At 44.0% G+C, this 11,382-nt stretch overlaps 2 protein-coding genes across 2 annotated transcripts; one reads left to right on the forward strand and one right to left on the reverse strand.

Annotated features, from left to right (window-relative positions):
• The first annotated feature begins 2,380 nt into the window (after positions 1 to 2,380).
• On the forward strand, positions 2,381 to 6,997 carry LOC147636749 (uncharacterized). The gene is made up of 2 exons (XM_086800256.1): positions 2,381 to 3,147; positions 3,306 to 6,997. The coding sequence occupies exons 1-2, from the start codon at positions 2,641 to 2,643 to the stop codon at positions 6,048 to 6,050; spliced, it is 3,252 nt and encodes a 1,083-aa protein (XP_086656382.1). The 5' UTR covers positions 2,381 to 2,640; the 3' UTR covers positions 6,051 to 6,997.
• A 2,016-nt stretch (positions 6,998 to 9,013) lies between these two features.
• On the reverse strand, positions 9,014 to 9,445 carry LOC147636750 (histone H3-like centromeric protein cnp1). Its single transcript, XM_086800955.1, has one exon. The coding sequence runs from the start codon at positions 9,443 to 9,445 to the stop codon at positions 9,014 to 9,016; it is 432 nt and encodes a 143-aa protein (XP_086657081.1).
• Positions 9,446 to 11,382: the final 1,937 nt, after the last annotated feature.

The following is an 11,382-nucleotide window of genomic DNA, read 5'->3' on the forward strand; positions in this document are numbered from 1 at the left end:
AACACTAAAAATTTACTGATGCAATGGAAAGTTAACATCACACATGCATGTAATCTCAAGTTTCTCCTGGTCTCCAACCCACATCAACCAAGTTCCTCCTCGTCTCTGCAATGTCTTCAAGATCAACATGTCGTTGAAGGTACTCACAATAGATGGACCTTGCCAGATTGTCGTTGATTGGATCCCAAGCCACAACCATCATTCTCAACATCATCCGTGCTCTGATACTCATACGCAATATCATCGGCCCCATTCTGCCCTCGTTCAAGTATGTCATTGGCATCTTCTGTTGTTGCTACGGCTTGGACCTCAGCCAAAGTGCTTGCTAATATCCCTCGCGTCTCCTCTACATTGCCTCCAGTTCATGTCAAACATGTCACGATGCGCAATGCACATATTGTGCAACACAAGGCAAGTAGCTACCATGCCAGGCACATTTGCAAGGTCCATGTCACACCTTTTCTGCTGCATGTGATTGTGGACTATCATCTAGCATCACGGACTCATCAGTGGGGGCAGATGCATGGCTATACACCCGGACATGTGCTCGAGGATGCATGTACTCATCCACAATATCATACCACTTACATGTTTTTTGAGCATTATTCCCCAAGACAGAGTTGTGAAGTCTGTCCGCCTTGTATTGGTCGTACACACGACCCCACTTCTTGCGGCAAGCTTCACTATCTTTATCGAAGTCGCTGTATGTGGATGCTAGTTTATTTGCAATCCTTGACCATAAGTCCTGGCCCTATTTCGTAGGCTTGTTGAACTCGTCATTGAGTCCACCTCGTTCATGGCATAAGCTAACCACTAATAGTCCTTCCAGATTGATGATTTCCCACCCTACGCCTCTGTTTGGTCCTCCACACCGTGCACCTTCTGGGTCTTCTTTCCTCTAGTCTTAAGCTTCTTGGCAAGTGGTTTTGAGGAGCCCCCATCAATACGTTTTCTTCCCTTCTTAGCCTCCATATTACTCCCCTCTGCATGAAAAGCTGGCTCTTGTGAAGTAACTAGACCATGACCGTCATGGCCTAGATCTAGCTGATTGTGGTGAGGGCTTGCTTAGGATCGAGGATTTTTGGTGGCGAACGCTAGGAGGAAGACCTGGTGTGGTAGGTAAGCGAAAAAACATCGGAGATGAAGAAGGAAACAAGGGAGCAAAGCTCGAGGAAATGACAGGAGTTGTTTGGCTGTAAATTGGCAGTGAAGGACTAGACATCTGGCTCTCAGTGAAGAAAGATTGTGTGGTGTCAACAAAGTCTTTATCAACTTGGGAATCAGTTAGAAGTCGTTGCATCGACATTCTCTGGCACTATCCTACAATGGATGGGCCAACAAGACACTAGAATGAGTATCTCTCTCTTAGTCTCTCTCTCTCTCTCTCTCTCTCTCTCTCTCCCTCTCTTAGTATAATCCATAGCTATTGCAGGCCTCGAGACTGCAGAGAGTGCTAGAACAACCTGTTGTGCAGATTAAAGGAGCACTAATGGTGAACATGAGTTGCAAAATTTTGGCGCCAACATTATAGCTTTATAATACCATAAAAAGGCAGCTTCTACATACCAAATTGCAGTTGCAGTGCAGGACCTCTTATTTCTAGCAGTAGCAAAAAGCCAAGCACAAATTTATCTTGTGAAACTAGCGTTCCAGAAGCTCAAGACAGATACACGAGTACCATGAGTAATCTATTCCAACAGGTAGATGCTTACATGTTTTCAAACAGGTAGATGCTTAATATAATCTGTCTTCAATACCTACACATACATCGCATATCTAATCAATGGTGTTTGCAAATGATAAATTCTGTGTTCCTACCTAATATACACATGCATGCATATCAACAGTATGATAACCCATATGAAAATCTCACATCCAAGTAGAAGAAAGCATTAAACTAAAGGTTATGATAACAAAAAGCATTCTAGTTTCTTGGCAAGACTGTGAAAAAAAGTAAATGCTGTTAAGAACCAGCGCTGGAGAAGAGGAAACATGATAAAAAACAGCGAAGAGAACACATAATCTATGGAGCATACCTGTTCGATGATCAATGATGTAGTTTGGCGCTTGTGAAACCCACAGTTGGAATGCGTACCTGCTTGATGCAACGAACGCCCATTTTTACTTGCATGCAGAGATGGCGGGAGCAAGGTGTGACGGGGCGAAGGCGAGAGAGCACGTGATTGACGCTGCAGAGCACACGAGCACGAGGATTGCGCTTGGGCAAGAGAACATGCCGGTCACGAAGCAGGGTTTCCCGTCCGTGAGTAGGCATGCCACCTACCGAACGCGAGGAGGAAGTGTGAATAGTGAAGGCACGTCGTCCACTACGTGGCAAATATGCATTGGAAGCGCGCGAACGTGTGCGAAACCCGCCTTAGTATTACAACACTAATCAAAAGAATATAAGCTGCTCTCCTCCCTGCAGAAATTCGCGGACGCGTGCGAAACCCGCCTTAGTATTACAACACTAATCAAAAGAATATAAGCGTGGCGGAAACGAGTGCTCTCCTCCCTGCAGAAATTGCCCAAATCTTAGAGCAGGAAAAGAAAATTCTGCGTCTGCTTTTGATCTGGGCTTTTGGGCGCTCAAAATCCTTTGATTTACCTGGGCATTTGGGTAGTTCTGCAGCATAGCAGATGGCACAAAAGGCAAAATCTGCTTTTTCTGGAGGAGGAGAGGCCGGAAACCCTAGCAGGATGAGAATCCGCAACATATGCATTTTGGCTCATGTCGACCATGGCAAAACAACACTTGCAGATCACTTGATAGCTGCAGGAGGGGGTGGGGTCCTTCACCCGAAACAAGCAGGTAAACTAAGATACCTTGATTACAGGGATGATGAGCAGCTCCGTGCCATCACCATGAAGAGCTCCTCCATAGCCTTGAGCTACCAGGGTCATGTCATCAATCTCATAGACTCTCCAGGCCATGTGGATTTCTGCAGCGAAGTGTCGACTGCGGCACGGCTGAGTGATGGCGCTCTCGTCCTCGTGGATGCCTGTGAAGGTGTCCACATCCAGACCCAGGCTGTCCTCAGACAGGCGTGGATTGAAAGAGTCACTCCCTGCCTTGTCTTGAACAAAATCGACCGACTTATCACAGAGCTTAAGATGAGCCCTGCAGAGGCATATTTGCGGCTCCAGGTTGGATTTTTACCATAATATTATCAGTTCTTAGAGAATTATCCTCTGCTTGGTTGCTTTTTCTGTAGGGTTCTGAATATAAGTTTACTCTTTGCATGTGTTATTGTGTTGGAAAATGCCCATTTTGCTAATGTGGAGATGTCGTTCGTGTTATCCAGGGCATCCTGATGGAGGTGAACAACATCATTAGTACATTCCGCTCTGAAAAGTACTTATCAGACGTTGACTCAATTCTTGCCAGCACAACTCATGTAGTGGGATCAGATGAGAGGACTGGGATGGAGAATGGGTCAAATGAGCATTTGACTGAGTCGCCTGGCTTAGAAGAAGATGAGGAGGATGCATTTTCCCCAGAGCGTGGCAATGTTGTGTTTGCATGTGCATTGGATGGATGGGGTTTTCGGATTGATCACTTTGCATCCCTTTATGCTGCAAAGCTTGGTGCAAGTCAAACTGCTCTGAGAAAAGCCTTGTGGGGAGATTACTATTACATGCCAAAGACAAAGAAGATAGTGGGCAAGAAGGCTTTTGGGGGCAAAGCAAAGCCTATGTTTGTTCAATTCATTTTGGAGCCCTTGTGGCAGGTCTATGATGCAGGCTTGCAAGGAAGTTCGGGTCAAGAAACACTGAATAAGATCATCAAATCCATGAACCTGACAGTTCCGGCACGTGATCTGCAGCACAAGGATGCCAAAGTTGTCCTCCAGGCAGTTATGAGCCGATGGCTGCCACTAGCAGAAACCATCTTTTCAATGGTGGTTGACTCGCTACCAGATCCCATCTCTGCACAATCAGACAGAATCATCCGCTTTTTCCCAGATGAAAATGCTATGGTAAGCTCAAAAGATGAGGCAATGATGGGTTTAGAGAAAGCGAAAAATGCTGTGAAAATGTGTGATGACAGTGCTGATGTTCCATGTATTGTGTTTGTGTCGAAAATGTTTGCCGTTCCCTTCGATTCGCTACCTCGACAAGGGCCAGATGGTGAGCCTCTACTGGATATGAAGGAGGAACTGAATAGCTTAGGAGATGTGGGTCATCAAGAATGCTTCCTTGCATTTGCAAGGGTTTTTAGTGGTATGCTGTGTGCTGGCCAGAAAGTGTTGGTTTTATCTCCTCTCCATGATCCAACCAGGGGGGAGCCCAACAAAAAACATATGCAGGAGGCAGTTATCCAAGGACTCTACATGATGATGGGAAGAGGTTTAGAGCCAAGGGCATCTGTCTCAGCCGGGAATCTTGTTGCAATCAGGGGTTTGGGGCAGTATATCCTAAAAATGGCTACACTTTCCACCACCCCATTCTGCTGGCCTTTTAGAAGCATGACATTTCAGGCTGCCCCCATCATGCATGTAGCTCTCGAGCCGGCTGATCCTGCGGACTTGGGTGCCTTAACACGAGGTTTACGCCTGCTGAATCGGGCAGATCCATTTGTGGAGGTTAGTGTCTCCGCCACAGGTGAGCATGTGATTGCTGCTGCCGGGGAGGTACACTTGGAGAGGTGCATTAAAGATCTAAAAGAGCGCTTTGCAAAGGTAGACCTGGTAGTTTCTGCACCACTGGTGGCGTTTAAGGAAACGATTGAGATTGAAAAGGTCGCTTCTTTGGATACACCCAAGAACATGTCCTCGGAGGTGGTGGAAAAGACTACTGCCAATGGAAGGTGTACGGTCCGAGTACACGTCAGCAAGTTGCCTCTAGCTTTGACAAAGGTGCTGGAAGAGTATGGGGAGCATTTGCAGATGCTTCTACAAGATTCTAATGTGAAGGAGACAAGCCAGATTAAAGAGCATGCAACGAAAAAGGACGGTGATACGCAAGACCCATTGACAGTGCTAAGGAACCGCTTGGTCGCTGCCGCACAAGTTGATAGTGCCAGTGGTAGCCATAGAAATGAGAAGCGCAAGAATGAAGCTGATGCAAAAACATGGCTAAACAGATTAGAAAGGGTTTGGTCATTGGGTCCTAGACATGTGGGGCCAAATTTGCTTCTCACACCCGTTTTAGGAGTTGGAAGGGATTCACAAGGTTTAGTTGACCAGTTTGAAGGGACATCCACAACAAGTACTTCAAGTGCAGAAACCCTTTTCATAAAGGGAGCCCCACATGTATCTAAAAGGCTTGGGATTGTTAGTGATGGCACTGAAGTCAAGCAGTTAGATGGTCCTTGCAGTACTAACTCTGCTACTTTGTTGGAGGCAGAGGCCCTTGAGAGTAGTGTCATATCAGGATTTCAACTGGCAACCGCAGCAGGTCCTCTCTGCGAGGAACCCGTGTGGGGCTTAGCATTCACTGTGGAAGCTGTAGCATTGGCAAGAGGAAAGGGAGTGGCTGAGAATGGTGATGTGGCAGGAGCAGCGAGGGATGATGGGGTAGCTACCGCTGTTACTGACCAGTATGGTCCTTTCTCTGGTCAGGTAATGGCAGCAGTTAAAGAGGCATGCCGTGCAGCCATGCTGGCGAAAAGCCCGAGGCTCGTGGAGGCAATTTACTTCTGTGAAGTAAGTACACCCACTGAGTTTTTGGGCCAAATGTATGGAGTTTTGGGAAAGAGGCGTGCACGGGTGCTCAAGGAAGAAATGCGGGAGGGCTCCGACATGTTTACTGTACATGCGTACATGCCTGTTGCTGAAAGCTTTGGCTTCACTGACGAGCTGAGAAGGAAGACCTCTGGGGCAGCAAGCCCGCAGTTGGTTCTTAGCCATTGGGAGGAGCTTTCACATGACCCTTTCTTTGTGCCTAGGACTGAAGAAGAGCTTGAAGAGTTTGGGGATGGTTCCAGTGTGCCCACCAACACAGCAAGGAAACTAATTGATGCTGTAAGACGGCGAAAGGGTTTGCCTGTAGAAGAGAAGGTAGTGCAGCATGCCACAAAGCAAAGAACACTAGCACGTAAAGTGTAGCAAATTTTATGTGCCATGTGGGCAGAATTTGAACATATGGGAATACAAGAGCTGCATTGAAGAAACTGAATGGGGGAATTCTTGGCAAAGCCATGGGTGATGCTTCCTGCTTTGGTCTCCACATCATGCCATGGCCCACCTTTACACATACAAGGACATGGCTTAGTCCTCGTAGACTGTACTACATGATCACACCTCAAGTTTGTGAGCTAGTAACATTGTGAAAGTTGCCCAAGGCTCAAAACAAAGGTGGAGTGGGGGGAAAAAAAAAACAAATGATGATGTGTAATGAATCTTAGGTGGTAGGGACAGCATGGCAGCGGGAAGGATAAGAACAGGTGCTGGAAAACCAAAATAGTAGGTGGTGTATGGAGGAGAAAGAGAACCGGAGTGTTTGTTCTAGAAAGGCGGCGAAGCGACGATGGACAAAAGGAGAAATTGAGACAATTTACAAAATAGGAGATAGATGAGTGGGAATAAAGAGAGACAACAGAGAAGAAAGTGAGTAAAGAGGGAGAAGGATCTACAGTGAAGAAAACTGTTGCAGACGGGAGGGCTTCCAGTTCTCGAGAGTCATAGAGATTGAAGCGCAATCCTATTGAGAAGGATTTGGGGAAATCAGAGGAGAGGAGGTGTCTTGGTCCATAGAGTCGAACAGGAGATGTGTCCGTGGTTATCTTTGAAAGGCAACTCTGTTGGAGACGTGGTTTAGCCCAATTTATGCTCAATTATTGCTGTTGTAGGTCAGCCATGTACTGAATTGAGTTTGTCTAGGAGAAGCTTGTAGTTTGAGTCAGTGTATTCGCTGTAGTTAGGATAGTTGAAGGAGCATACCTATAAAAACTATAAGTTTTCAATATGTTTTGCTGACAAGTTTGAACCCATTGTCTCAGGGGTGTTGAGACAGTCTCTTTGTTTTGTGAACAGAACAATGAGTTTGAAGCTTATACCTATGGCATGGTCAATGTGTGTTTGTTTTTTGGGGTTAGTATTGAGTTGATCTATTAGTTTTAGTTGATGTAGAGTGCCTGTGAGAGTACCTGTGAAGAATCAAGGGAGTCTGAGTTGTCCTTTAATAGAAAAAGTCATATGCTGTTGAGAAAATGCTGTCAGAATAGGGTCAGAAGGGCGATAGCTACAAGCAGTTATGTGTCTAGGGAGTCAGCTGATGAAGTAAAAAGTTAGTTTTGATCATTTGGTATACAAGGGAAGGCATTCTGAGTCAATTTTGACATAATAAAATCTGACAGAAGTCAGATTGGGTTGTGGACAAGCTGGTCATTCTGGAGTAGCTGTGACTTAAAGGTGGTCAGCTGGATGTCCAGAGGATCATATTTTGGTTTGATTTAAGTGTTAGAGGGTTGAGTGTGTCTACTCCAGTTGAGTCAATTGTCAGCAATCAGCAATCAGACGTCAGATCGGACAATAATAGTCGGTTGTTGACAACAAAATGTCTTTGAAGTCATATCTTCATAAAACTAGGGCAGTGCAAGGGCTAGGAGGATACAACGGACATAAAAGAGAGAGTTTCTGATTCAAACAGGAATTCTGAGTCGGTTGGATCTGCCTCCGAGAGCAAAATTGGTAGTAGTTAAGACTAGTTAGATCAGTGTCAGCTAGAAATCGGTAGAACGTAGAGGGATGTCTAGTATGGCTCTGGAGGTGATAGATTGATGCTAGCTGATCAGGGAGGACAATAAGAGATCCAAGAAGGTGAATATTGGGTTGAATTCTGTGTTAGGTATCCGAATCAGTTTACTAGATATAGGGCAGAATAGAGTCGACAGGACATCAACAGAAGGAAGCTGATAGGTTTTAAGAAGATTGGGATCAAGTGTTTGTAGTTAGCTGCCACTAAAGGACACAAGCGAACGTATAGCCCCAACCTGAACAGAGCGACTTTTGCCCAGACATGCTTGTTGTCTGGGCAAAAGTCACCCTTTTCAGGTTGGGGCTCTTTTTGTGTTTTTAAGCCTTCAGTTGTCATGTATAAGCATTCATATAAGATTTTTTATAAATAAGGTGCTCAAAATTAAAGATATATAGTGCCTTATAAAGTAATATTAAGATCATAAAAGATACTCTTTTATATGATGAGAGAGTTCTTACACATGGAAAGAGAGAGTTCTTACATGAGTATAGTTTTATTTAATTTAGCCAATACTCAGCTTTAATTTATAGTAAGGCCTATGTATATGTGAATATGAATACATATAAATGTTTGTATATGACAATTAGAGGCCACCAAATACAAAAATAGTCCAAACCTGAATAGGGCGACTTTTGCCCAGACAGGCTTGCTGTCTGGGCAAAAGTCGCCCTGTTTAGGTTAGGGCTCTATTTAAATTTTTAAGCCTCTAATTGTTATGTATAAGCATTTATATAGACCTTATTATAAATTAGGAACTTAAAATTAAAGATATATACTGCTTTACAAAGTAATATTAAGATCATAAAAGATGTGGTGCCTTCACACTGGGCTTGATATCACCTAGTTATCATACTGGGCCTGATATCACCTAGGTATCATACATTGCAAGTTTCGCTATCACCAAGAAAACAACTAAATAATATTTAAAAAAAATATTAATACATATGGTTGAGAGGAAGGTTTACAAAGGTAGAAAGACCTCCCAACCTGAACAGGGCGACTTTTGCCCCAGACAGGAAGCCTGTCTGGGCAAAAGTCGCCCTGTTCAAGTTGGGGATTTTTTTTAAACTTTTTTAAGCCTTCAAACTATACATACTAACAAGTGAAATACACAAATCACCTTTGTAAATGAAATATACAAATCAAATACATTTAAATTTTTTTGATACAGATACACATGCAATCAAGGCCTTGATGGACAACTTAAGAAGCACTAAAAAGAGAATATATTAAGTGAAGTTTTACATTGTCCAATCATGTACATTATAAGGGAAAATATTGAGAGGTTATCACGTCGAATGGTGCGTGCCAGCTACATATCTTTACACATGATTGTGACCCGCTTTGCATGGATTGCACACAGGTTAGAATCTTCAAACATGGTGACCAAAAATGCCTCCACTGCTTCTTGGATTTCAGCCAAGGCAAGGCTTTGCATCCTCTTGTCTCGGCCCCCTAAATCGTATAGTATCTCTTTGACAACATGCAAAAGGAGCTCTCGGGATGAGGAGGTTGACACTCTTCTATGGAACCTTCGAATCTCCTTTAGAGCTGCCATGCCATTGCATTGTTTCCTCTTGGGGACACGAGGAGGAGGGTTTCTTGCAGCGGGTGGTTGAGGAGGACGTGCATGAGCACTCCAATCTCTTGCACGTTTCCTCCGAGAGGATGATGGAGCTCCTTGAGCTGCTACTGCTTTTGTTGCTGCTGCTATCACCTCTTCTCGTGTTGGTAACAGACCCATGCCTCGATGCAAGCTCTTTCCCCTAGTTGTGGAACATATTGGGGGGGATAGGAATATCAGCCCATGGCACTCCATTAGGGTCAACATCACTCCATGCCTCTCGATTAGGGTCAGTGGTGGTGGTCGAGTCAGTGCTGTCCGGATGAGGGGGATAGGGTGGTGGAGGACGATGAGGTGATGGTGGAAGCTTACGTGCAGTGTTTTTTGTGCGAGCCATGGCAAAAAGTGAAGTGAAAATATAGAAATGAGAATGAATGAGACTATTACACCTTTATATAAAGTCATTTATAATGTGTTCAGATAGTGTGAAACTGGCCAAAAATTACAAAACCATCTAAACACGTTTAACCTAATGTCTGCCATGTCTTGCCATTGTAGCATGCCATGCGACATGGCTTGCTCTTGAACTTCCATTCCACTTCTCTATGTTTGCCTCCTTCCTTTTGAGTCGTGCGGCTTTAGCAATTGCTGACATTCGAGCCTTTTTCCTAGTAACATTTCTTACAAGATTGTTGGGATAGAACCAATTAAACATCTCCACAAGATGATTGCTACGTGTCTTCCGTCCACCATGTCGAGTATTCTTGAAGTACACTCCTTTGGCTGCGTAATGTGATTTTTCCATGCCTTAGGTGCTGAACATATCCAAAGACCCATATTTTTGTAGAAAATACGGTCCATGTGCATATACAATGTGCTATGAAAAAATGTCCAAGTAAGAAATTATGAAGAGAAATGTTTATGGAATTTTAGTAAGCAATTGCAATGGTAATTAATGAACGACGATAATTTTAGTAAGCAATTGCAATGGTAATTAATGAACGACGATAATTAAGATGAGAATATCTTACCATGTAATATGTAATGGAGGTATCTCCCCAACTCTCACTAACAAGCTTGATGAATTCTGTTACATCTATTTTGAACACACTTTGTTCTTCTTGAATTGTTGTGCTCTTTAACATAGTTGTCATAACCTTGTCAAAGTAAGCCCACACCTTCTTTTGCTTGTTTTGTAGAGTTGGATCCTTGTCGAGATCTGTGGTGCACTTGCAAATATCTTTCCAATGCTCCCATCACAAGTTCCTCCCTCGATCGTTCATAGAATGCGAGAATTGCCTCGCCTTTGCACCGCTCTCATTGGACACTTGTTGAGCAACAATATGATGTGCCCCATACTTTTTAAGATCTTTCACAATCTTTACATTCCCACCATGCACTCCCAGAGAGTTGAGGAGCTCCTCCACTTGCTTTATTGCTTGGGCTGAGTGTGAGGCTGGCTGCATAGTGAATGCATAGTCAATGTGAAGCTTAAGCAACCTATCAAAAATCCTCATCATGGCATGCAATGTGCAAAAGTGTATACTTTTCATTGGGAAAGGAATAATTGGTGCCCAATTTGGATCCTTTGTGTCCCTATTGGGTATTGCATCTAAATCGAAAGACAAGATTCCCTCCACATCCTCGCTCTTTGGCTTGAGAATTGACCGCTTCATGCACAATGGATACGGATGGAGGCATTGTGCACTATTGTCACAATTACACATACATTTTATGGTCTTCAAATCACCACCTAGATGCCAATCCACACGAAAGGAGCCCACACCATCCACTTCAAGCTCCTCCCCATTCATCTGTTGTTTGATGACTTCTAGAATTTGAGGGCATCATTGAAGCATCCAATTCAACACCTCAGTGTGCTCCTTTGGAACCTCAAAGGCTCCAAGAGTCACCAATTACCCTTCTCAGATTGAACACTGAAAGAAGGGATTTTATCCTTGTCCTTTACATGTGCCATTGCTTCATTCATATGTGTGACTCCCATTTGCTCCAATCTTTTCCCTTTTACTAGTTGAGCCTCATCCAACTTCAGTATTAGCAATAGGACTCCCTCCGATTCTACATATCACATAAACCAAGCCAAACAACACATGTAA

Source organism: Cibotium barometz, chromosome 7 (assembly GCF_041138505.1).
Source record: "Cibotium barometz isolate CiBa-2024 chromosome 7, ASM4113850v1, whole genome shotgun sequence".
In the NCBI taxonomy this organism is placed as follows: domain Eukaryota; kingdom Viridiplantae; phylum Streptophyta; class Polypodiopsida; order Cyatheales; family Cibotiaceae; genus Cibotium; species Cibotium barometz.

What these genes read in the sequence shown, in the direction of transcription:
- LOC147636749 (XM_086800256.1), top strand. Translation starts at nt 2,641, where the DNA reads ATGGCACAAAAGGCAAAATCTGCTTTTTCTGGAGGAGGAGAGGCCGGA. An exon ending in AGGCATATTTGCGGCTCCAG is followed by an intron (nt 3,148 to 3,305) that starts GTTGGATTTTTA and finishes CGTGTTATCCAG; the next exon opens with GGCATCCTGATGGAGGTGAA.
- LOC147636750 (XM_086800955.1), bottom strand. Translation starts at nt 9,445, where the DNA reads ATGGGTCTGTTACCAACACGAGAAGAGGTGATAGCAGCAGCAACAAAA.